Source organism: Phocoena phocoena, chromosome X (assembly GCF_963924675.1).
Source record: "Phocoena phocoena chromosome X, mPhoPho1.1, whole genome shotgun sequence".
Taxonomy (NCBI): domain Eukaryota; kingdom Metazoa; phylum Chordata; class Mammalia; order Artiodactyla; family Phocoenidae; genus Phocoena; species Phocoena phocoena.
Window position 1 is genome coordinate 125,181,380 of NC_089240.1, and position 26,076 is coordinate 125,207,455.

Sequence of the window (26,076 nt, forward strand, 5' to 3'; positions counted from 1 at the left end):
GCAAAACCCCCGGTGGCATTAGTTTCCAGAAGGGCGTGCTCTGGGGCTACATGCAAAGGAGCTCAAAGTCTAGTGAGGAAAGGGGCCCTCATCAAAGAGCACTTCAGAACGGGCTATCACAGCACACAGGTGGAGGGGGAGAGAGAGAAGCCGGGCACCACTGACAAGACTTGGAGACCTCAGGAATGACGCTGGCAAGAGCGAGGACAAAACAGACACTGGGAGGACGCTCAGGGTTTGGCAGATGATGTGGATTTTCATCTCATCCTCAGGAGCCCCTGGGAAAAAGGAATCTTGGTCCCGGTGTTGCAGCGGAGGGGATGGGCTCAGAGAGGCTGCCTGCCGCGCTCAGGCCTCCCTCCGGTCATAGGGCCACGAAAGCAAGGCTGACGGCACGCCCTTCCCCTGGAAGATTCCAGGCCTTCTTCAGTCCTACCTTTCCCAGGGAAACTCCCTGATTGGGGTCCTTAGGCGCGTCTTTTCATAAAGCGGGGCCACAGACACACACACACAGCCACGCATCAGGCACACAGACACACACGCACACACACAGTTCAAGCGCTTCGGAAATGCTGCGTACATACAGTGGTTTCCGCCTTTCTGCCCGAATGTGGTTGCCATGAGAGTGATCAAGGAAAGCCAGAGCGGGACAAATATCGGGACACAAGAGAACGCGTTGTGGCCGTCCAGCTTGTGAACCAGCAGGATCTAAAGAAAGAGAAACAGTTGAGGTTCTGTCGATGGAGCATCTGAAAACAGACCCTCTCTGAAGCCAGACGGCACTGCCCCTCCCTCGTCAGGTCTCATAAGGGGGACGTTCGCTCCACAGGAGGCAACGGTAACCCTCCACTCTGGGGGAAAGGACAAGAAGAGCTTTCATATGGCTCTTCAGGACTAAGCAAAATCCATCCACCTACAACATTTCCAACATCAGGACTGTTCTGGGAAACTCTTGCTGCTGTTTTGTTGGAGGAGTCAACAGTGCCCACTCTATAATTCTCCACAGGGCTCAAACACAAAAATACCACATCCAACTTTCTCTTTCGAGAAGACGACAAATCGGGGCTTCCCTGGTGGTGCAGTGGTTGAGAATCTGCCTGCCGATGCAGGGGACACGGGTTCGTGCCCTGGTCCGGGAGGATCCCACATGCCGCGGAGCAGCTAGGCCCGTGAGCCACAACTGCTGAGCCTGCGCGTCTGGAGCCTGTGCTCCACAACAAGAGAGGCCGCGATAGTGAGAGGCCCGTGCACCGCAATGAAGAGTGGTCCCCGCTTGCCGCAACTAGAGAAAGCCCTCGCACAGAAATGAAGACCCAACACAGCCCAAAATAAATAAATAAATAAATAAATAAATAAATTAAAAAAAACAGAAGACGACAAATCAATACATTCAGATGCGTGGTGGCTAGAAAGCTACACTTCTCACTGCCAGCCCCCAGGCCCCCAGAGAAAGGCCGCTCTGACTGTCCTGTGGTCCTCTGTTGGCAGGCTCGCCCGGGGAGCTGCCGTGCTGGGGAAGCGCAGGCTGCTGGGCCTCAAGAGTTCTGCCGAAAGCTTACCTCAAAAGTAAGGAGTGGCACGACAATGGTCATCCAGCTCAGCGCCATGGTGATGTGTGTCCTCCGCTGCTCTGCGATCACATCCATGGAGCGCAGGAACAGCACAGACCACACGATGTAGTACAGGACCACCAGGCACAGAAAAGACATGAGAATCCACAGGGGGACACACACGACCTGAAGGGAGGAGGAGAGAAGAAAGGTCTTTAGGGTAGGCAGAGCCAACTCCTTCCCGGATCTCTGCGCTTAAGACGGTGCCAGGCCTGGATGGGGCCAGCGTGGGAAGAGGACCTGCTGCTCACTGTTGGGGTTGCCGTTGCCCCGGCCACTGCCCTGAGGCGTGAGCTCGCTCAGCGGGCCCCGGGCTCTGCCCGCCTCCCCTCCACCCGCGCCCTGGCTCACCCGGACATCCCCTCTTCCTAGTCATTTCCCATCCTGCCAGAGGCACTGTGGCCAAAGGCTCCTTGGCAACCCGGGCTGCGCAGGGGGCCCAGGCCCTCCATGAACTTGCAAGTTGAGGCTGGGAGGCTTCCGCCACTCGGTCTCCGCTGCCTCGCCCAGGTGGGTTCTGTGTCAGTTGCTGTCATACCAGAAAGAGCTTGTTTCACCCTCACACACAAGCCCACACGATGAGTCCTGGGGGCCTCAGCAGGCTCCTCCCGTGTGGCCTTTTCTCCCTTCTGCATGGCCCCCTTGGGTACATCTGTTGTCCCTTTGTCTTCTCTTACAAAACAGTAAAATTGACTGTTATCCTTTGGTGTCCAGTTCTATGACTTTTCACGCACACACGTATAGGTCTGTGGAGCCTCGGGCAGGACACAGGACAGCTCCTTCACCCTGCCAGACTCCCTCGTGCTCTCCCATCACTGTGTCACCCCCTCGCCCCACCCATAACCCCCGGCAGCTGCTGCTCTGTCCTCTATCACGACACTTTTGTCTCTTCAAGAACGTGATGGAGATGGACTCATACAGCATGTAACCTTCTGAGGCTCCCTTCTCCCAATCAGCAGAACATCTCCGAGATGCCTGCAGGTTGTTGCTGAGCGCTGCTCCACTGGGTGGATGCACCCCAGCCTGCTATCCAGTCACCCTGGGAAGGAGATGTTGGTGCTTTCCCGCTTTTGGCAATTGCAAATAAGGCTGCTATAAACATCTGTGCCCAGGTTTCTGTGTGGCTGTACGTTTACATTTCTCCAGGGGAAACACCCAGGATTGGCACTGCTAGGTCACATGGTAACTCCATGTTTAATTTATAAGAAATTGCCGAGCCGTTTTCCAGAGCATCCACCCAGTTTGGCATTTTTACCAGCGACGGGCGAGGGTCCGGGTCCCTCGGGTCTGCCCCAGCACTTGGTATTGTGGTTCTTATCTTTGCCATTTTGATGCGTGTGCTGTGGTACCTCATCCTGGTTTTTATTTGCTTTTCCCGAATGGGTAATGATGTCCTTTTCATGTGCTTATTCGCCATATGTCTATCTTCTTTGTGAATAGTCGGTTCGAGCCTTTTGTCAATTTTAAAATTAGGTTGTTGAGCTTTTAGAGTTTTGAGAGCTCTTGATGCTTTGCATACACGTCCTTGGTTAGACATCTGCTTTGCAAATATTTTCTCCTGGTCTGGGACCTGTCTTTTCATTAATTTCATTTTAATTTTGAGCTTCTTTTATAGACCATGTTGTTGGTGCCACTTCCGGGAACTCTTCACCTAACTCCAGATCCCTAAGATTTTTCTCCTATGTTTTCTTCTAACAGTTCTTTAGTTTTTACCTTTCGTTTTTAGACCCAGGACTTGAGTTGGTATATGAGTTTTAATCCTTCTGAGGAGCTCAGAGCTCCTGACTGGATGTTTGCTGTGCACAGCTTCCCCTTACGTCCCTCGTCCTAAAGCACGTCTGGGAACAGACTCACTTAGAGGCCTGGCCCTCGTGGGTGGAATGTTAGCGACCAGCCTCACTTGGTTTCTCCTGAACACTGTGGGAAACCTGCAATCTGGCTGCTGCATCTGCTGGGACTTGCACAGGATTGGGGCTGGAAAAATTCCTCTGTTCATCTTTAGAAAACATGCACAATTCCTAATCTTTTTTTTTTCTTCTGATTTCACCTTACACTAAAATTTTGGTCTTACCCAGATTTGTTTCCTCCATGGCACAACAGAAAGCTCTGAACCCAATTATTGTTCTCTAGACACAGCACCCTGAAGATGTAAGATGGGTGCCTGAACAGTATTTTTTATTATGAATGTTTTATCAAAGATTTTAGGCAGAAGGGATGGATCTTGTCTTTATTCACTAGAGAGGTAACTTATGTTCCCATATTTTCTTCCTTGTCGCCAAACGAATATTTTCTTTTTTTTAACTATATTTTTTACCTTTTTTTTTTTTAAAGGTAAACCATGTTAATCACAGACAATGTCTTATGTACAAAAGTACACATCAAGCAGGGTGGGGCCGGGGAGAAAACCCCAAACCCTGGCAAGACCTCGCCTCCCAGAGGCAAGATAATTCTTCTACCTTTTGTCTCATCTTCTTTCTATGCGTTACTAGTTGAAACCGTACTGTTTTCTCTAATTTGCAGCTTGCCATATATATCTCTCTCTCCATCCATTCTTCTGTCTATGCACGATCAGTTTTAACCGAACACCCATTAACGGAAGCAAGAGGTCACTCGCGTGACTCAGACTTCACCCCTGGCAGGAGTGTAAACTGGCACAGCTCTTTTGAAAAGGGAGTTGGCAGTGCAGTTTGTATTTCAAAACCTCAAAAAGTTCCCACCCTCTGGCCCAGTAATACTGTTTCTGTAGTCCTTCCTAGGAAAACAAGGAAAAAAAAAAAACAGGCAAAGATTTTTATGCACAAAATTATATGCTGCAGCATGATTTATAATTGTAAAACACCGGTAACAACTTCAATATTCGGAAATGAGGGGACAGTCTCATAAATGTATTTGAAGAATATTTTGCATCAATTAAACTTGAAAAGTCATGCTTATAAGAACCTTTTATTGACATGTAAAAATGCTTATAATACAACATTAGAACAACAAAGCAGGATACCGAATTATACATGCAGTATGATCTCAATTATCTTTATGAAACAATAAACCCCCAAACAAGGAAACAAAAAACACTAACCATGTTATCTCCCAGTGGATTATGGGTGATTATTATCCTATTACCTTCGCTTGCCTGTCTTTTCCGACATTTCTACAATAAACACGAATAACTTTTATAATAAAAAGAAAAGTTTATTTAAGGATTTAAAAAGTTACATACAAGCCACGGCCAGTGGATGATCTTGTCCAGTCTTAAGGCAATGAATATGAACTGGAGAATGTTGACAGAACACAGGATTTCTAACTAAAAATGAAGAGAAGAATCAGTTAAACAAAATAACGGCTGCATTCAATACCACAATTGTTTGGTTAACACGCTAAAGGCAATGCAAATTATAATGCAGCAAAAGTTTATTATGTCACGTCGCAACCTCCTGATTCTCAGCACCGGAGGAGCAAAGCAGTGCTGTGTCAAGGAGAAACCTGGCCCTGGCCTTGTGCCTCGTCCTCTGCTCAGTGGCTGCTCGGCCCTTTATGCTCATCCAGGCAATGGCCCGTCTCCAGGCTCGCGATCTGCAGAGACGCAATCTCTGGTGGTCTCCCCCAGCTTCCTTTCTGCGCCTACCCACAAACATCTCTGTTCTTAATCATCCCTGTACTGCTTTCTTCTTGTACCTGGAACTCAGCCTGCATCCCACCCCTTCCTTTCTGGCTCCTCGAGGACCCTGTCACATCAAGACATCAATTATGGATTCTTTATTGCATCTTTAACCCCACCACTCCGCGATCCTTCCCAGAAGCACAGAAACATGTTCAACTCATTCCCATTCAACACAAAATAACCCCAAACCATCAAGCTCTGTGAGACACCATGGACACTCGAGTCCCTACGGCCACCCCTGCCACTCCAAGCTCCACCCACTGTGGCCCGGCCTCCACCCTCAGGACCACCAGGAAACTGCTTTCATCAAGGTCACCTGATCAGCTCTGCAGCGTCGGACCACTTCTGAAGCGTGGGAGATTGCCCACCACTCCTCCCTCCTCCGAGAATCCCAGCGTGCAGTCTCGCCATCCTCCTGGTCTCTGACACTTCCCTTTCATGTGCCTTTTCCTCTCCTTAAATGGTGATGCCCCCCAAAGCCTTAAACTCAGCCTCTCTCCCCACTGTAGAGACTCACTCAGACACAAACACATGTGCTTTCACTCCCTCACCCTGCCCTGGGGTGGGGAGCAGAGCCAGCCTCCACATCCCTGGCCCGCGCGACCTCCTACTGCTCGCTTCTCCAACCTGTCTCCACCTTGGCCTTCCTGCTGTGGCCCAGAGCCGACCTCCCTGAGGCACTTCAGAGGAAGCCCTTCTGCCCCCTGAGTTCATTACCCCACCTCCCGCACCTTGCTGCCTTCACCCTGTCTCACTGGGAGCTACCGCTGCGGCCTGCTTCCCCAAATCAGGACACAGGAGGGCAGCCCGCATTCTGTTTCCCACACCCTCGGGCTCAGGCACTTGGCCCTGTCCTCCACTGTGCAGACTTCTCTAGCATCCCTAGCCCGGCCCCCATCCCGACTACTCCTGCTTCCTTGGGCCCTCGTGCTCCCGAATGCCCCGCAGGCAGCCCTCCTTCTGGCTGCAGTACTCACTGCTCTTCAAGGGCTCATCACTGCCCACAGGATGAAAGTCACAGGACGCCACGTGACCTGGCCCAGAGCTGCCCCAAAGTTCCCAGTTCCCAGGGCATTTAGCGACTCAGCAATTCTTTCTGAGGCCTCTGGGCCAAAAGAAACACCTAACAGTTCCACTGATTTAAGTCATTAGATCTAAACTGAGTACTTATCCTAAGTAGCCATCTAAAAAAAAAAATCACCTCACGTTAATTGAAAGAAAAATGTTATGTGTGTCCCATTCTTAACTAACGACAAGTAATTCCTGGTGGGACGTGTGTGCCAGTCGGCACTGCACCGTTCCTCAAGACACTGCCGCCCTCATCACCTGCTCTCCGTATGGATTTTTGCACAGTATTGCCTTCTCATCCCAGCGACTGCCAACAACTTAGACTCTTCCATGACACTATCGAAATGAATGTAGTGTGACCTAATAGTAAAGCCGTAAACTACACGGAGCTAGTAGTTCGTAGGGTGTCCCTACAGATGTCAGGGATCACTGCTTTTCCCTCAGAAATGTCTGGTATCCCATGGTGCCCCTGTGAGCTCATTATGGTGTCCTGGGAAGCTCAGCAACGCCTTGAGGACTGAGGACTGGCCCTTACTCAGCCGAATCCCTCTATGCAGACCCCGTCCTCCCCGGCTCCCTCCTTTATACTTCATGCTCCAGGCATTTTTTTTCTTTTTACTGTGGAAAAATACACATAATGTAAAACTTACCCTCTTTGTCTTGACCGTCTTTCAGGGTACAGTTTAATGGTGTTCAGTACGTTCATTCATATTACCACCATATGACTGTGGCTGTGACACCATCACCATGTTCCACCTCTAGGACTCTCTGCATCTTACAAAACTGTGCTCCAGTCATATCTGAGTCACTGGTCCACTCAACATGACAGACTTTCTTCTGCATCTACGGCTTCTTATGTGTTATTTCCTCTGCCTGAAAAATACCATCCCCTTCCTACCTGCACAGGGCACCCTGGCTCACCCGGACTCCTCCTTCAGGGCTCTGGGGGAACCTAGCCCCAGTCACCCCCTAGCCAACGTAGGTACTCCACCTGGGACACAAGAATCAGGAGGGAGCTCAACTCTTGGCATGTACTTTCTTCTCGTAGGTAGATTGCCAAGAGTGTGACCACACTGCATTAGGAAAATACGGCTTCGTGCCCAGTATAGTCCTAGCCCTTGTGTACGCTTTTACTTTCTAAGAAACAAAGTTCCAAGTTTTCAGTTTTCTTAAACCTCCTCCTCAGCCCTCATCCGACAGTATTTACAGAACTTTCTGAGTGCTTTTCAACCTGGGTAATGCTGCTCACCTGTGGAAGAGCTAGGACATGCGCAGGCCCTAATGGCTGCCACAGTGACTTGAGGGAGCACCTCCGCTAGTGTTTAGTGGGCAGAGGCCAGGGAGAAGTGTCCTGAAATGCAGGGCACAGTCCTGTTCAACAAAACATTTCCTATCCAAAACGCCGAGAGCATACCCAGCCCCACTGAGAAACACGGCCCCAAATAGTTAAAATCAAGAAGCTTTGATCTCAGTGATCTTGTTTAATGTAAGCTTTTATAAATGATTTTTAAAGCTTGGTTTTACTTCATTTTGCTCAGATAATAGAGAAAAATGCAAAGTAACAGAGGCACAAAGTAGACAGGTAAGTGTGACTGGGTGGAAATGGTGCCTCGAACTAATACAGGGAATACAGATTCAGGGGAAGTTGGATGAGTCTGGAGCTCGTGTAGAAATCGGAGTTTACAAATGCGAATTTAGGAAGTGAGAGCACGTGTGAACAAGATCATTCAGAGGAAGTGCACGCAGTGAGGACAGAAAACGCCCAGGACTAGAATCCTGTGGAACAGCAACGTGCAAGGAGCGGACGGAGGAAGAATACTTCAGAGAAGGAGCTGAACGCAGGCAGAGGTGGCCAGACTGGTCGAGGGACCAGGGGTGTCAGGAGCTACGGCGCGGCCAGCGGCCAGACAAGATGGGGGCTCAAGAGGCCCCCGGATGAGGCCACAGGCCACGGGGAGCACGTGCTGGAGCAGGGAATGCGGGGTCCCTGTCGCACTGCTTCCCAGAGCCTTTCTGTGAGGAAGGAAGACGCACGAGAGGCAAACAGAGGCCTGAGGGGTTATTGCCGCTGTTTTCCGTTTTCCCTTTCAGATGAGAGAGCGAGGTCGCCGGAGAGTGGACCAGTTCAAGAGCAAATTCTTGGAGGACCCGACGGGGCAGAGGGTCTGAAGCGGGAGGGCAAGCGCAGGGAGGTTGAGAGCAGGCCCCCAGGGCTCCCCTCCCTCCATGGCCGCCCGGACCAGGGCTGAGGGGTCGCTCTCCCCGTGCCAGGCACAGCCGCTCCTGTCGCTCAGGGCCCTGTGCCCAGTGGTGCCCCGGGGCCTGGCTCCATCACTCTCCCACTGTGGGTACCTCCCTCGCCAGGTTCACGTACCCTGAGCTGCCACCCACCAGCTCCCACTCTCCCTTCTGACCAACTGCGGTCTTCTTCCTCCGCTCTCGACCCGCACAGCTCAACACGGCATCCACAGTGTCCAGTTTCCCCCCCTCGAGCCATTCTGGACCCGGCTGTGGGCCCTCAGCTTCTGGGCAGTTCGGCGCACGGGCTTTGGAGTCGGGCTGCCTGCAGTGGAATCCTGGCCCTGCCCCTGGATAAGCGGCCAGGAACAAATTCCCTACCCTTTCTGGAAACCAGGGGTGCCAAGTGCAGCCACGTCACGGGGTTGCTGCAGATCTTCAATGAGATCCTACTGCATGGAAGCGTCCAGCCCCAGGCCTGGTACACAGCAAGCGGTCAATAAATATTATCTGCTATTATTTTCATCACTACTATTAGCGTTGCTAGCATTGCTCTTTCATTGGTGTGTGTATCCCTTACGTTTAGGCCAAGAGGGCTTGGCGTATAGTAAATACTTGATAAATGCTTACTAAATGAACATATAGGCCCATCAGGATAAGCTAACCAGGGAGCAGACAAAGTGCTGGTCATGGGGTCTGAGGTGCTGTGCTTGGCTGGGCTGTAGTACCCGGTCATTTAACCAAACTATGATCTAGGTATTGCTGTAAGGGTACTGACTTTAAGAAAAGGAGATTTCCCTCCATGATGTGGGTAGGTCTCATCCAATCAGTTAAAAGGCCTGAAGAGCAAAAACTGAGGTTTCCTGGAGAGGGAGATATCCTGCTGAGTCTCCGGCCCGCCAGCCTGCGCCATCAATTTCAGACTTGCCAGCTCCTTCAAATAAACCTCCCCATGTGTGTATCTACCTGCACATCTACATCTACATCTATCCTACTGTTCTGTTTCTCAGGAGAAGCTGGCTGATCCAGGTGGGCAGGGAAAGACGTGAAGCTGGAAGAAGCCTGATGGCCTCAGTGAAAAACCAGCGTTCTAAGTCAAGAAAGAGAAACATGATTATTTCCATCATCTTTCGTTTCCTTATGTACCATGATCTAGCGTTAGTCATCAACCTCTTCCTAACCAAGGACAAAAAGTCTCCATTACAATAACTGACCAGACGATTTTGCATTTTAAAACCTTCTTAAACATACGAAAGCTCACCTCCAGTGACCTGTCATGTCGAAAGCCCCAAACACAAGCTGCCACAGACACTGGGGAAACGAAGAAGAGCGGCATGAAGACCAGGAGCCAGAAGTGGCTGCCTCGCTCGATCCTGTCGCACACCAGCACTTCGAACAGCAGCAGCAGCAAGTGGATGCCCACCGCGATCAGCATCGCCTTGAACTCCACACACGTCTCCCCTTCTGCTCTGGAAAGGGACAGAAGGAGAAGAAAAACACCCTCAGTTTGGAGTCTCCATAACAAGCAAGCAGCTCAGGGCAAATACCAACTTCCGTGGATACTAAGGACTGTATTTGTAAATTTAACAAGAGGCTAAGGAAAATCAGGTAGAAAGCTAAATCAACATTCCTCCTTAATAGGCAATCTTTCAAACATCAAAGAACCACTACAGGACAAGAAATGAACATTTACAACCAAACCAGACTTAGACTTTGAACGGAATAAAGATATTCTCAGAAGCAACAGCCCCAGTTATTATTTCCTCACGGTGCACATAAACACTCTGGTTCATAACTTTAAGTTCAACTACTTCCAAGATTATTTAAGCTGATTGCTTCCACTGCTAAAAACTGAAATATCCCTTAAATCTCACGATCCCTGTCTCTCAATGAATTAAAAACCATGTAAATCACACTTCGTGCAATACTGTCAAAATAACTCTAGTTTTATGAATAAGTGTGTGCTATATTTCAAGAAAATACAGTAACTGTTGTTAGATGCTATTTTAAAATGCAAATAAAATTGTGAATGCCTTTTTATTTTCCTTTCTATTCCATTAGGATGAATTGACACCTGCAGATGATAAAGAAGAGCCATTAAAACTGTTCTTTAAATCAGTTAAAGCTGCTTAAGGATCATGCTTGGACTTAATAGGTTAACAATTAAAAAAATAATAAGGCCACTAATCAGGAAAATGCTTAACAATGCGTTTGCAAGGCTGACTGTGCTTCATTCAAAATATAGATGAACATTTGTGATGTGTCATGTTGGTGATAAATACTTGTAAATTTAGGACACAGAGAAAATGAGGTCAGTGGTTATTTCTATAGGACCCAACAATGTTCCATTGGACAGTACTGACACTAGAATGACCATGTCTGTACATCCAGGACATTCAACCACGCACATACAATTCCTTTTCTTAAGGGAATCTTGAAAGGAATCTTAAATGTAACCAACAGAGAAAAGCTCAGATAGCTTCTAAATAACTAGTGGAACTTAAAATGTTTAGCTATGTAACTTTTCATTCTTTGAGTAGCAAACATTAGATATCTGAAAATACCTCACAAAAAATAAAAAATTTATGGCCACACAGGTAATCTTAAAAAAGAAAAACCTAAGAACTTAAAAAATCTAAGCTACACATGAATGTCCCCCATCTGCCAGGGCTCTTTGTGTAGCTGTTTGCAAGTTCTTAGATACGTATGCGGTAACATATTTCACTCGATCTAAATCTCGTTTTGAAAGTTCATAACAAAGATTTAAACAAGCTGAGATGGTCCCCACTTCTACACTTTTCTCACATGAGCAGCTGCACTGCCCCCCTCTTCTCTCCCCACCTGCCTACCCGGCATTTCTTCACTCCTCATCTTCCTGGTGATGGTTTAGAACAGCCCCTCACTCTCAAGTCCCCCTTTTTCCTTTCCAAAGTTCCAAACTTTGTGAGGGAGAGCAGAGAGACTCTTGTGGGCCCCAGCAGAACCAGGCTGCACACTGGAGTGAGCTCACGACAGGAACTTGGACCAGAAGAACACCGTCCAAGAAGAAAGGCGTGAGGGGAGGTGGGGGTGAAGGTAAAGGGTACGCTCTGTCCGGCCCCCAAGGCTCTGCTCTCCTTCACGGCATCTGGGTGTCACCTTTTCCTGTCTTAGGACCTAACTGTTTCCTGGCCAAGCTGCCTCCTCCACACTAACAGTCCTAAAACCCCAGGACTAGGAGATTGGGACAAGGGGAGACCCAGTTCCAGGACTGAGTGGAGAAGGATATATCCCTGATGGCCAAAGCTAGACCTGTGGTTTGTAGAACTGCTCCTACAAACATGATGGTTTTATACGTCCTTGTCTAGCATGGTATAACAGTTCTATACTTTGCCTGCATGTTAGATTACTTAAACTTTTGTAGGCTGGCTAGGAACTTAAGCGCCTAAAATAAGAGTGCATTTGTTAAAAAGAGGATAGCAAACACTTAATTTTTAAAAACTTAGAACAGAACTCAGCTTGCCTATATTATAGTTCTTATAAAACCTCAGAGAGGTAGAAAAGAAAATAGTCCTGACTTTTGATAAAGTGAAAAACAAGATACTGCCCACCCCCCCGGCTCAGAGTAGAGACCAAAAGGTTTTATAAAGCAGTATTACCGATATTGCGGATTTCGTGCCCAGACTCCAGTTCCAACTGAGGCTCCAACAATGACCATTAACTTCCACAGCCATATTGGAGCAAAGACAGCCCAGTAACTCCACTGAATGATGCCATCCAGACGAAGGGCCAGCAACACAGAGAACAGCAGCAGACAGGCATAGATGAGGAATTTACTAGGAGAAAAGCAAAATGATTAAAGAGGATTCACACTTACAAATATGTGATATTAAAATGAGGAGTAATGAGTCACTAACAATAATCATATATCAAAAATTCTATGTAGAAGATATACTGTTGTTAGAGGATAAGACAAATATAAAGAAGACCAAAATAAGTTTCCTGCTTCCCAGGGCTTCCTGGTAGGAGGGAGTCCACACAGAAACATCTACTTACAACACAGCATGGCATGTGCCATAATGGTTCTATGGGTGGAGTGTGACGGCAGCCCAGAAGAAGAAATACGGATTCTGTCTGGGGGGACTGGGAAGCAGACAGGTGATGACCCTGGAGCTGGTTCTGGAGGATACATGGAAAGCTGCCAGGCAGGAAAGGATAGGAGCTGAGGCAGCACTCCAAGCGGAAGGAACTAGCCATCAAGACATGGAGACTGAAAAAAGTGGACAGGTTCAGGATATGGTCAAGTTCTGTCACTGACTAATTATTTGATTCTATTTTTAAACAGGTAGCCATCTGCCATATTCATATATAGTAATATTTTAGTATATGTATTATCCTTTTTGTGACTGAATTATACATATAAACATACACTCATATTTCACATAAAAGGGACTTCATGAAGAGGATGTTTTTAAAATATTAATTAGAAATTACATTGTCGAGGACTTCTACTTCCAGCTTTGATACAGTAAGAGGGATGGAGTTTTCCTTCCCACCTTAAACAAGAAACTGGACAAAATATATGAAACAACAGTTTTCAGACAGTGAACAACAGGCAGTGAAGGACCCTGATGGCAGAAAGAAAGAAAACAAAGGAGATAAACTCTATCAATGCCCCAGCTTACTGCCTGGAGGCAATTTCCAGACTGCAGTAAGAAGGCAGTTAAAACCCAACCCCATTGACAATTACATGAAATATAAATGGTCTAAATACCAATTAAAAGACAAAGATTGTCAGACTGGATTTAAAACAGCAAGATAACTATATGCTATCTATAAGAAACCTACTTTATCTATCTACAAAGTGACAGATAGATAATAAGGACAGAAAAAGTTATACCAGGCAAACACTAACCAGAAGAAAGAGTGACTTTACTAATATCTGTTTTAGTCTTCTACTGCTGCTATAACAAATTACCACAAACTTAGCAGCTTAAAAGAACGCAAATTTATTATCTCACAGCTGTGTGTGTCAGAAGTCCGGACAGGTTTAGTTGGTTTCTCTGCTCAGAGTCTCATAAATTAAATCAAGATGTCAGTTGACTGGGCTCTTCTCAGGTGACTCTGGGAAGAATCTGTTTCCAAGTTCATTCAGGTTGTTGGCAATCCTGTTTCTTGTGGTTGTAGGGCTAAGATCTTAGTTTCTTTGCTGGCTGTCAGCTGGAGGCTGCCCTCAGGTCCTAGGGTTCTCTCTCTGAGAAGAACATAGGCCTTTACATTCAAAGCCAGCAGCAGCATATCGAATCTTTCTCATGCTTCTGACTTCTTTTGCCATATGGCTCCTGCTTCCAGAGAAAGTGCTATGCTTTTAAGACCTCATGTGATTAGATTGGGTCCGCCTGGATAATCCAGGCTACTCTTCCTATCTTAAAGTCCACGACTGTGGTAAGGCAGAATTCTAAATATGTTCCCCAAGATTCCTGTCCTCAGTTATTCAGTCAAGCACTAATCTACGTACTACCATGAAAGGACTCTGCAGATGGAATTAAGGGTACTAATCAGCCAACTTTAAAATATGGAGATTATCCCAGATTATCCAGTTGTGTCCAATGTAATCATATGAGCCCTTAAAAGCAGAAGAGGAAGGCATACAAGTAAGTCAGAGAGATGTGGCAGAAGAGGAGAGATAAGGCAGAAGGGGAAGTCAGTGAGATTCCAAAAGTGAGAAGGACTCCACCTGCCTTTGCTGGCTTTGAAGACGGAGGACGGGAGTCATGAGCCAAGGAATGCAAGCCGACTCTAGAAGGTGAGAATAACTCCTAGCTGACAGCCAGCAAGGAAATGGGGTCGTCAGCACTACAACCACGAGGAACTAAATTCTGACAACAACCCAAATGAGTTTGGAAGCAGATTAATCTCCAGAGCCTCAAGAAAGGTACAGAGCCCTGCTGACACCTTGATTCCAGCCTTGGGAGACTCTAAGCAGAAGATCCAACTGAGCCATGCTGTACCTGTACTTCTGACCTACAGAACTATGAGATAATAAGTTTGTGTAGTTTTAAGACACTAAATCTGTGGTAATTTGTCACGGATGCAATAAAAACTAATACTGTAACCTTAAAGACATCTGCAAAATCCCCTTTACCGTGTAACATAACATATTCATAGGTTCCAGGGCTTAATGCCCTGGATGTCTCTGGGGGAACCATTCTGCCTACCACAATATAAGGTTAATATATATATATATATATATATATATATATATATATATATTTTTTTTTTTTTTTTCGGTACGCGGGCCTCTCACTGTTGTGGCCTCTCCCATTGCGGAGCACAGGCTCCGGACGCGCAGGCCCAGCGGCCATGGCCCACGGGCCCAGCCGCTCCACGACACGCAGGATCCTCCCGGGCCGGGGCACGAACCCACGCCCCCTGCATCGGCAGGCGGACTCCCAACCACTGCGCCGCCAGGGAAGCCCTAAGATATATTTTTGAACAAGGAATATTACCAGGGACAAACAGGAGCATACATAATGATAAAGAGGTGATTTGTGTTGGAGGAGGATCTAGCAACTGTAAATATTTATGTACCTAATAGCAAAGCTTCAAAATACACGTAGAAAACATTAATAATTAAAACATTAAGGAGAAACAGAAAAATCCACAACTGTTACTGGAAATTAACACTTCTCTCTCAGTAACTGATCGAACACATAGAGAATTACTAAGGATATACAAGTTTGTAATAACACTATCAACCAACGTGACCTAATTGATATTGATAAAGCATTCCTCCCAACAACAGCAGAATACAAATTCAAGTGCAAATTCGGGTGCACATGGAACATTCACCAAGACAGACTGAATTCTGGGCCATAAAACAAGCCTCAACAAATGTAAAAGGACTGAAATCATACAAAGTAAATCTCTAAGCACAATGAGATTAAACTAAAAATCAATAACTTAAAGATATTTGAAAAATTCTCAAAATATTTACAAATTAAACAATACTCTTCTAAATAATCCATAGGTAAAAGAAAAAAAAAACACAAGGAAAATTCTTAAAATTCTGGACTAAATGAAAGTGAAAACACAACAAACCAAAATATGTGAGATATAGCTAAAGCAATACTTAAGGGGAATTTACAGCATCAAATGCTAAGTAGAAAAGTTCTCAAGTCAACGATCTATGATTCACCTTAAAAAACTAGGAAGAGAAGGAAATTTTTAAAAAATGAATGGAAGTAAATAATAAATATACACACAAATATCAATGAACTACGTAAGAAACATGTTAGAGAAAAATCAATGAAACTAGGGACTTCCCTGGCAGTCCAGTGATTAAAACGTCGCCTTCCAGTGCAGGGGGTGCAGGTTTGATCCCTGATCGGGGAGCTAAGATCCCACAGGCCTTGCGGCCAAAAAGCCAAAACATAAAACAGAAACAATATTGTAACAAATTCAATAAAGACTGTAAAAATGGTCCACATAAGAAAAAAGAAATCAATGAAACTAAAAGCTGGTTCTCTGAAAAGATCAAGAAAATTGGTAAACCTATACCTAGAGTTATCAGAAAAAAACCAGTAGACACAAATTACCAATACAAAGAATGAAAGCGGGGACATCACTACAAATCCTACAAACATTACAGGGATTAGAAGTGGATATTATGAACAATTTTATACACATACATTTCTTGAAATAAAGATATTATTAAAGTTCACACAAGAAGAAATATTCATATTCCTGTATCTATTTAAAAAACTGAAATTGCAGTTGGACTCCTTCTCACAAAGAAAATGTCAGGGCCAGACAAAATCTACCAAACACATAAGGAAGAAATAGCACCAATTTTTCACAAACTCTTGCAGAAAAAGATGAGAGGGGAACATTTCCCAGTATTTTATGAAGCCAGCATTACCCTGATACCCAAACCTGACCAAGAAAGAAAACTACATACCAGTATCCTTCATGAAGACAGATGCAAAACCCCTAAAAAACAGGCTATTGAATCCAGCAATATATAAAAAGGATATTACATTATGATTAAGTGTGCTTTAGCCAGGATTGCAAGTTTCACTTAACATTGGAAATCAGTTAATGTAACTCACTGTATTAATAGAATGAAAAAGAGAAGGCATATGATTATTCAATAGTTCCAGAAAAAACATTTGACATAATTCACTACTCACTCAAGATAAAAGCTCTAAACTAATTAGGGCTAGAAGGGTATCTAGAAAAAAACATAGTCAAAAATGCTTAATGGTTAAAGACTAAATACCTTCCCCCTAAGACTGGAAACCAGGCAAGTATGTCCACTTCAATACATCTATTCAACACTGTACTGGAGGTTCTAGCCACAAATATAATACAAGGAAAAGAAATAAAAGGGATAAAGATTCAAAAGGAAGGAGTAAATCTGATATTTGCAGACAACATGATGTCTACATAGAAAAAAGTACTCTACCAAAGAAGCTACTAAATCTAATAAGTGAATTTAGCAAAAGTTGCAGGATACAAGGTAAATATACAAAAAAATGTACTGCATTTCTATATGCTAGCAATGAGAAAATGGACACTTTTTAAAAAAAACTATCATTTACTGCAACTTTCCTATAAACCTAATAATATTTAAAATTAAAAGTTTATGAAAAACTACCATTGACAACAGTATCAAAATATGAAATACTTAGAGATAAATTTAACAAAATATGTGCAAGACATACTCTGAAACCTAACACTACCAAAAAATTAAAGATCTAAATAAATGGAGAGATACACCATTTTTATAGATTAAAAAATTCAATATTGTTAAAATTTACATCCTCTATTAGTTTCCTATGGTTGCTATAACAAATTACTATGAACTTGATGGTTTAAAACAATACACATTTATTCTCTTATAGTTCTGCAGGCTAAAGGTCCACAATGGGGTTCACTACATTAAAACTAAGGTGTCAGCAGAGCCATGTCTCCAGAGACTAGGAGAGAATCCATTCCTTGCCTTTTCAAGTTTCTAGAGCTGCATTCCTTGCACTACCTTGGGCCCCTTCCTCCATCATCAAAATCAGAAGGGCAGCATCTTCAAATCTCTTTCTCTGCCTCAATCCCATTGCCTTCTCCTCCTAATAGTATCTCCTTCTGCCTCCCTCTTATATGGAAACCCATGAATGCATTTAGGGCCTGCCTGGATAATCCAGAATACTCTCCCCATCTCAAGATCTTTAACTTAATTACATCTTTTGCCATATAAGATAATATTCACCTTTTTGCCACAGAAGGTAATATACACAGGTTCCATGGATTAGGAAGTAGGTATCTTTGAGGGACATTATTTAGCCTACCATACTCATCAGATTATTCAAAAGATTCAATGCACGTAGTCCCATTTTTGCTTTTGTTTCTCCTGCCTGAGGAGACATATCCAAAAAAATATTGCTAAGACTGATGTCAAAGAGCATACTGCCTATGTCTTCTTCTAGGATTTTTATGGTTTCAGGTCTTACATTTAAGTCTTTAATCCATTTAAGTCTTTAATCATTTCTGTATATGGTATGAGAAAGTAGTCTAGTTTGATAACATCTTACGCTGTCAGAATGGCTATTATTAAAAAAAAGACAACAGATAACAAGTGTTGGTGAGGATGTGAAGAAAAGGGAACCCCTGTGCACTGCTGGCAGGAACATAAATTGGTGCAACCACTATGGAAAATGGTATAGAGGTTCCTCAAAAAATGAAAAATAGAACTACCATGTGATCCAGCAATTCCACTCCTGGAGATTTATCTGAAGAAAACAAAAACACTAATTCAAAAAGACATATGTACCCCTATGTTCACTGCAGCCTTATTTACAGTAGCTAAGATATAGAGGCACCCTAAGTGCCCATTGATAGATGAATGTTTAAAAAAGATGTGGAGTGTGTGTGTGTGTGTGTGTGTAATGGAATATTACTCAGCCACAAAAAAGAATGAAATCTTGTCATTTGTGACAACATGGATGAACCTACATGGTATTATGCTAAGTGAAATAAGTCAGACAGAGAAAGACAAATACTGTATAAGTGCATTTATATGTGGACTCTAAAAAAGCAAATTAACAAACTTAACAAAACAGAGTCATAGATACAGAAAATAAACAGGTGGTTGCCAGAGGGGAGGAGAGGAAAGGAGGAGAGAAATAAGTGAGGGAGATTAAGAAGTACAACTTCCAGTTACAAAATAAATGAGTCATGGGTATGAAATGTACAGTGTGGGGAATATAGTCAAAAATAATATAATATCTTTGAATAGTGACAGATGGTAACTAGACTTATTGTGGTGATCATTTAAGAATGTATAGAAATATAGAATCACTAGGTTGTACACCAGGAACTAACATAATCTTGTAGGTCAATTATACCTCAAAAACAAACAAACCGATAGAAAAAAAGATTAGATTTGTGGTTACCAGGTCAGGGTTAGGGGAGGGGGAATTGGATGAAGTCAGTCAAAAGGTAGAAACTTCCTGTTATAAGATAAATAAGTATTAGACAGGTATTTTACAACATGATAAATGTAATTAACACTGCCATATGTTACACATGAAAGTTGTTAAGAGAGTACATCCTAAGAGTTCTCACCACAATGAAAAATATATTTTTTCTTTTTCTTTTATTTTGTATCTATATGAGATGATTAATGGTCACTAAACTTACTGTGGTAATAATTTCATGGTGTATGTAAAGTCAAATCAATATGCTGTATCTAAGCTACACAGTGCTGTATGTCACGTATATTCCAATGAAACTGGAAGGAAAAAAACACACAATAAAGCAAGGCGCAATAAAGCGAGGTATGCCTGTATGCATTTAAGGTTCCACCATGTCTTTTTATGGCTTGATAGCTCATTTCCTTTTAGTGTTAAACAAGATTCCACTGGAATAAATAATAAACCACAGTTTATTTATCCATTCACCCTTTGAGGGACATCTTGGTTGCTTCCAAGTTTTGGCAACTATGAATAAAGCTGCTATAAATATATATAAAAAAAAGATTCAGTGCAATGCCAATGAAAATCCAAGCAGCCCCTTCTGCAGAAATTGACATACTCGCTCTAAAAATTATATGAAAATGCAAAAGACCTCAAATGGGCAGAACAATTGTGAGAAAGAACAAAGTTGGAGAAACTATACTTATACTGCATGTTTTCATGGCTTACTATAGAGCTACAATAATCAAGACAATGTAGGATTAGCATCAGGAGAGACACAGAGAACAGAATACAGTCCAAAAACATGCCTGTACATACATGGTAAAAGGTGCCAAGGCAATTCAATAGAGAAACAACTGGGCTTCTATAAATGGTGCTGAAACAACTGGATAGATGGGAAAAATGAACCTAGACTCTTAACCTCGCAGCATATGACAATCGTTGCTAAGGAGGTAGAGCAAATGGAACCCTCATATACTGCTGGTAGGAATGCAGTGTAGCCACTTTAGAAAGCACTTTGGTAGTTTCTCATAAAGTTAAGTATACCCTTACTCTACAGCCCAGCAATCCCATACCTAGGTATTTACTTAAGAAAAAGGAAAACATATGTCCACACAAAGACTTGTGTTCAAATGTTCAAGGCAGCTTTATTTATAATAGCCACTGGAAACAACCCAAGTGTCCAAAAACGGCTGAATGGTTAAACCAACTGAGGTATGTCTATTCAAATGGAATACTAATCAGCAGGAAAAAGGAACAAACTAGGGCTGCATGCAACAACATGGATAACCTCAAATGCACTACGCTAAGGAAAATAACTCAGACTGAAGGCACAACGTACTTGACATTGCGGAAAAGGCAAAAGTATAGATGCAGAAAACAGATCACCCGTGATTACCCGTGGCTGTGTTGGGGGAAAGGATGACTACAAAAGCACACGAGGGAAGACTTTGCAGTGACAGAACTTTTCTATATCTCTGTCTTTGGGTGGTGCTTACACAAGTGAACGGGTTTATCAAAACTCATAGGACTGTGCACTAAAAAACGGTAAAATTTACTGCATGTAAAACATACTTCAGTAAACCTGGCCTATCTATTAATCTATCTAATGTAAACTGACAGAGCCACTTTGTGGAACAGTATGGAAGCTCTTTAAAAAACTAGAAATAGGGCTTCCCTGGTGGCGCAGTGGTTGAGAGTCCGCCTGCTGATGCTGGGGACGCGGGTTCGCGCCCCGGTCCGGGAAGATCCCACGTGCCGCGGAGCGGCTGGGCCCGTGAGCCGTGGCCGCTGAGCCTGCGCGTCCGGAGCCTGTGCTCCGCAACGGGAGAGGCCACAGCAGTGAGAGGCCCGCGTACCGCAAAAAAAAAAAAAAAAGTCAAACCAATTAGAAGAAAGGAGATGACACAGGTTTATTGTGACTGAGTAAGGACAAGAGAAGCAGTTTACTAGGACAGTAATTTGATCAATTAGACTTCAAAGCAAAAAGCATTAAAATGACTAATAAAGAAAATCTAACAACATGACCATAGAATATGGAAATAATCTGACAATATTTCTTGTACAAATATACATTGTGGGCTTCTACATGCTACTACTAAATCATGACAGATAAAGCAGACAAAGTTCCTAAGGAAATTATGGAAATGAACGCTAGAGTTGATAAAAATAGCATGGTTCTATCAAAGCAAACAAAAGATGCTTTCTTTACATGTGTACAGAATTTTTCCAGAGGGAAAAAAAGGATCATGGGGCACCAATACAAAATACACACAAATCTAACTTAAAACTTTAAAAACTGTTTGAGCGTGTGGGAAAGAAACAGTCTCTGCCCCGAAGATGCTCAAAGACTAAGAGGAGCAGAGGGGTATCAAGCAACTATATATCATGGCAAACTGGGACATGGAAGGTTCATTTCCCTGGGAGAGCTGGGAAAGGAGATGGGGTTTGGGGATAGGGAATTCCAGAAAAAGGGAAGACGATTCTTTAAAGCATGAGACAGTATTTTGTACCCCAGGAGACTAGAACACGTGGAGTACGTTCTGTAACTCTTGGGGTGGGGAGTGCTGGGGAGACAGGAGAAAAGGCACCAGAGGAAACAAGGGAAAGGTAGAATGGGGGATTTGAATATCAAGGTAAAGTCCTTAGAATTTATTATTAGGCAATAGGGGGCCACTGAAGATTTTCTGAGCAAAAGAGTGACAGAAGGTAGAGAAGAGTGTGTAAGGTAGAGAGTGTGTTGGTAGAGACTGGAGGCAGAAATTCTACACAAGTCATAATAAACTGACAAAATAGACTGAAAATTGCCTAACCTGGGACTTCCCTGGTGGTGCAGTGGTTAAGAACCCGCCTGCCAATGCAGGGCACACGGGTTCGAGCCCTGGTCCGGGAAGATCCCACGTGCCACGGAGCAAGTAAGCCTGTGTGCCGCAACTACTGAGCCTGCACTCTAGAGCCCGCTCGCCACAACTACTGAAGCCCGCGAGCCACAACTACTGAAGCCCGCGTGCTGCAACTAGTGAAGCCCGTGCGCCTAGAGCCCATGCTCCGCAACGAGAAGCCACCACAATGAGAAGCCCTCGCACCGCAAAGGAGAGTAGCCCCCGCTCGCCGCAACTAGAGAAAGCCCGCACACAGCAATGAAGACCCAGTGCAACTCAAAAAAATAAATAAAATAAAATAAACCATGATAACTGTAGAGAAAAAAAGTGATAAAAAGCTCCAAATATAAAAAAAAAATTTTAACTAAAAATAAAAATTAAAAAAGCCTAAACTACTATGAGTTACTTTTCAAGAAACATTCAGACCAGAATCCAAGTATAGAAAGAGACTGCTCAATTCTCCACAAATCAGCAAATGGAGGTTCCAATGGATATTCTGGCATCAAACCACTACTTCCTTAATTTCACTTTTCCAATTACACCTTAAAAGTGAATTTACCCCACTTTCATCTGAGTCTGTAATGCCAGTACAAGATCACTGAGTAGCGTCACGTGGGTCAAACTGCAAAGCTAGTATCCTCTCTGAAATGTACACAGAGCTTTCTGCTTGAGCCTCAAATTCCCTCTCTCCACCTTGGGGGGAAGGGAAAAAGGATTTAGGGAGGGAGGGAATATACCTAGTAAAGAGATGACACTGTGCGTATAAACGTTCTATTATCTTGTTTTCCGCGAGTCAAAAGAATGCAGCTGGACTCTTTTTAGACCCATCAGTTTTCTCCAGTGAAAGCCGCTGGCTTTAACTGGAGCAGGCACACATGCACACACACATGGTCTGGGTGACACATCCCTGTGAGCGCCTCTCTGTTTACAACTTTAGAGAATAGCTCCAACTGACAAACTGCTAATTGACACTCTCCCAACGTTTTAAAGGAACTGCACCTCTTACACTGAGCAGAACCTTACGAACAAAATTTAAAGTCATTTACTGACAAGAAAGTACAAAAGCCAAATAAAAACAAATCACTCTTGAGGAGGACTAGACAGAGCCCAGGCCTGTGGGAACTGTTTCCCAGCTGTGTGGTTGTGCGTGGGTCACTCTCTCCTCATTGGGTTGCTCCTATATCCACTCATGGAGATAAGGGGATATGAGAGCCCTGTGTAAATGATGGATTTTACCCATTTTAGCTGCTACTAGTATTACAAAAGAGAAAAGTTATAACAATCTCATTTAGCCATCATTTTTCTCACTATTAGGTCATAGGTGACAAACTACGAATCGTCAGTTATAAAGAGCCTGTCTCCAGAGTTGAAGGCTTTCATCTTAAATTCTAGTCTCCTCGTACAGGCATGGCCTATGATCAGGCAAGGCAATTAGAAACCCCAAGCTCAATACTGGGAAGCTTCACTCCCAAAGTCCTAGGAAACTACCTAAAATGCCTCCAATCCACTGTCTCTCCCCTACAACAGAGTTCCCCAATGGCTCACATCTATCTGTACTCAACATCCACTCACTCAGCACATTTATCGAACACCTCACCATCCTGGCCTTCAAAGAACTCACAGCCAAGAAAAACATGCGTGTAATTAGCAAGTCATGGGAATGACAGTTTTGAAACCAGAAATTCTGCATTCAAATGAGACGTGTCTCCTTTAAACAGTCCCCCTGGGAGGCGATGCACTAATTCCACTTCCTTGCTCAAACCATCTTTGGAGCTTTCCTCCTGGAATCACCTTGAGAGCCTGCGGTCCGTTCTTTTGAATACCCCCAGTGGTGCCGAATCTTCACTGAGAGTGGATTTTTGGAAACGGCCAAAAGTCAGTCAGAGCCAAGTTTAGTGGATAGGATGTGTGATCAAACTAGGCAGCACTATTTTGGTTAAAAAATGATATATGATTATAAAGCAATGAGATGGATTTTCTTACAGGATTTGCTTCCAAGGCAAGTTCAAATGAGTAACAAGGGGTATGAGCAATGGAGTAGGTATATATTTACCTTTTCCCTACGGAACTTCTTTGAAAGATCATACTCATTTAGATGCGTAAGCTCGAATACAAGGTTTGCTTTGCTCAATCACAACTCATAAACAGAAGGCTCCTTCGTATATCGGGCCTCCTATACCACGGCTGGGGTGGGCAGATGCTACTAAATCAGAAGGGGGGCATATGAATACCGGAAAGAGCACAGGTTGCAGAAGGAAACCAACTTGTTCGACTCCTGACTTGGCCCCTCGCCGCCTATGTGACTTCAGGGAATTCACAAGCTAAGACTGCGAAACAAGGCTGATATCGAACTCAGAGGGCTGTTGTGAAGGTTCAAGATAATGGGTGCAGAGCAGTGATACTGTGCCTGGCACGTGGTAGGTGTCCCGGAAGCCACAGCTATTATTAATAGCCTCAGTATAATCAACAAGCTTTTCTTACTATAGGTAGTTTGAGGTGACAGAATGACAGAAAAACAGACAGTTGGGTGGTGAAGAGTTCATTAACAGTACCAACATACACTCACTATTGATGGATCTGGAGCCTGCTTTAAAAAAAAAAACAGTAATGTGTCAAAAACATTTACAGTAATTGTTAACACTACGTGTAGTATTTTTAAGTCACATGACAAGCGTTGCCCGCAAGGCCCCTACCACACCGACCTCTCAGTACTGTTTTAACACACCAGGCCCTCCCATGACCCCGCGCCTCTGCATACTTTGTCCCTTCTAAGATGCCTTTCCTGCCCTCTTGTCTGACGAAAGCCTATAACTATATCCTTCAGAATCGAGCTGTGGAACCTTCCCTGTCCACGCTAGACAGAATTAGTGGCTCTGCCCCTTGTGTTCCTGCAGCATTGGGTTCTTTGGTTCTTGTGCCTGGAACGCCTTGTCCCGTGTTGAATTTTAATGTTTCCATTTCTGCTTCTTCCACCGGGCTCGAGCGGGGAGGGACCACGTCCCATTCACTCTTGTACTTTGGGCACCCGGCACATCTCTGGCACACAGTAGGAACCAGGGAGATGTGTGATGAAGTAATGCTTTACATGTACTTTACAAATGCCTCTTAAAGGTCAGGTAGCTGCCTGTTGTTAATTACCCGCAATCACATTCATGTTTCCAGACTTCAAATAAGAGACAAGATCACTCACACGGACTCCAGAATGGCTTTAGATGTTGCAGCATATGGAAGCTTCTAAATGCTACTGACCTCAGGACTCCATCCCCACAAGACGGAATGCTCAGAGCAGCGCTCCTCAGCCTTTGTCCCAGTCCAGGACACCTGCGGGATACACCACACTCCATCTGGAGCTCACTGCGGCTGACTCAGAAGTTCTAGCAGAGTTCTCACAGCCTTCGAGCACTGCCTGGCTACCAGGGCTGAAGGGCCTTCTCCGAGCCAGCAACTGCACAAGGAAGCAGAGAATCCCAAGGCTCCGTGGTGCGGACAGGGTGCCGGCTTAATGCCACCTACTCCCAGATCTCTAGCTCCCAGGAACACCTCACGATCCAAGTTTGTCAATTCCGTATACTTCTAGGAGTTTGCCTATTCAATAAATAGGGCTCCCTAGCTGTTAGGAAGCCTTGGGCATTCAGGGAAGGACTTGGTGGGTCCGGGGTGTCTGTTTCAGCAAGGCTTAACCTATGTAACTAAAAAGAAGCTCATGATCAACCAGTTCTGAGCCAGATGGAAATAGGCATCTGAGTGTTGACAGCTGTGAATCATTCTCTGTCAGTGTAGTTTTCCAGAGCCTTGGCAATACAGCAGCGGATTCAGACTCCCAAGATCAAAAGGTTGGAAAGGAGATCTGGAGCCATGGCCCATGCCTTGGGGCCCACCAAACCATGACAGTGACTATTCCTGTGACATACACAATCCACAGAGTCAAGGCAGCCATGGTCTGCTTAGTGTCGTGGTGTTCCCAGCTCTCCAATGGAATGGCTGCACCCTGAAGGAGGGAAGACGGTGAGAGGAAAGAGAACCAGGCCGCAGATCATGAGGAAGGCAGTGACTCTGGAGAGTGAGTCGTTCGTTCATTCATTCATTCATCCATCCATCCCACAAATACTTTTTGAGCCAGGTACTATTCCAGGTATGCAGGGTACCATAACACGCAGAGTCATGGCCCTGCC

At 44.4% G+C, this 26,076-nt stretch overlaps 1 protein-coding gene across 1 annotated transcript in view; it reads right to left on the reverse strand.

Moving 5' to 3' along the window:
• Positions 1-26,076, reverse strand: part of TMEM185A (transmembrane protein 185A) — a 31,195-nt gene that overhangs the window by 2,209 nt on the left and 2,910 nt on the right. The window contains exons 2-6 of the mRNA XM_065901030.1: positions 12,213-12,389; positions 9,836-10,043; positions 4,828-4,911; positions 1,560-1,736; positions 585-708 (exon numbers count right to left, since the gene is read on the reverse strand). Coding sequence (XP_065757102.1) covers positions 585-708; positions 1,560-1,736; positions 4,828-4,911; positions 9,836-10,043; positions 12,213-12,389 — 770 coding nt within the window. The remainder of the gene's footprint in view (positions 1-584; positions 709-1,559; positions 1,737-4,827; positions 4,912-9,835; positions 10,044-12,212; positions 12,390-26,076) is intronic.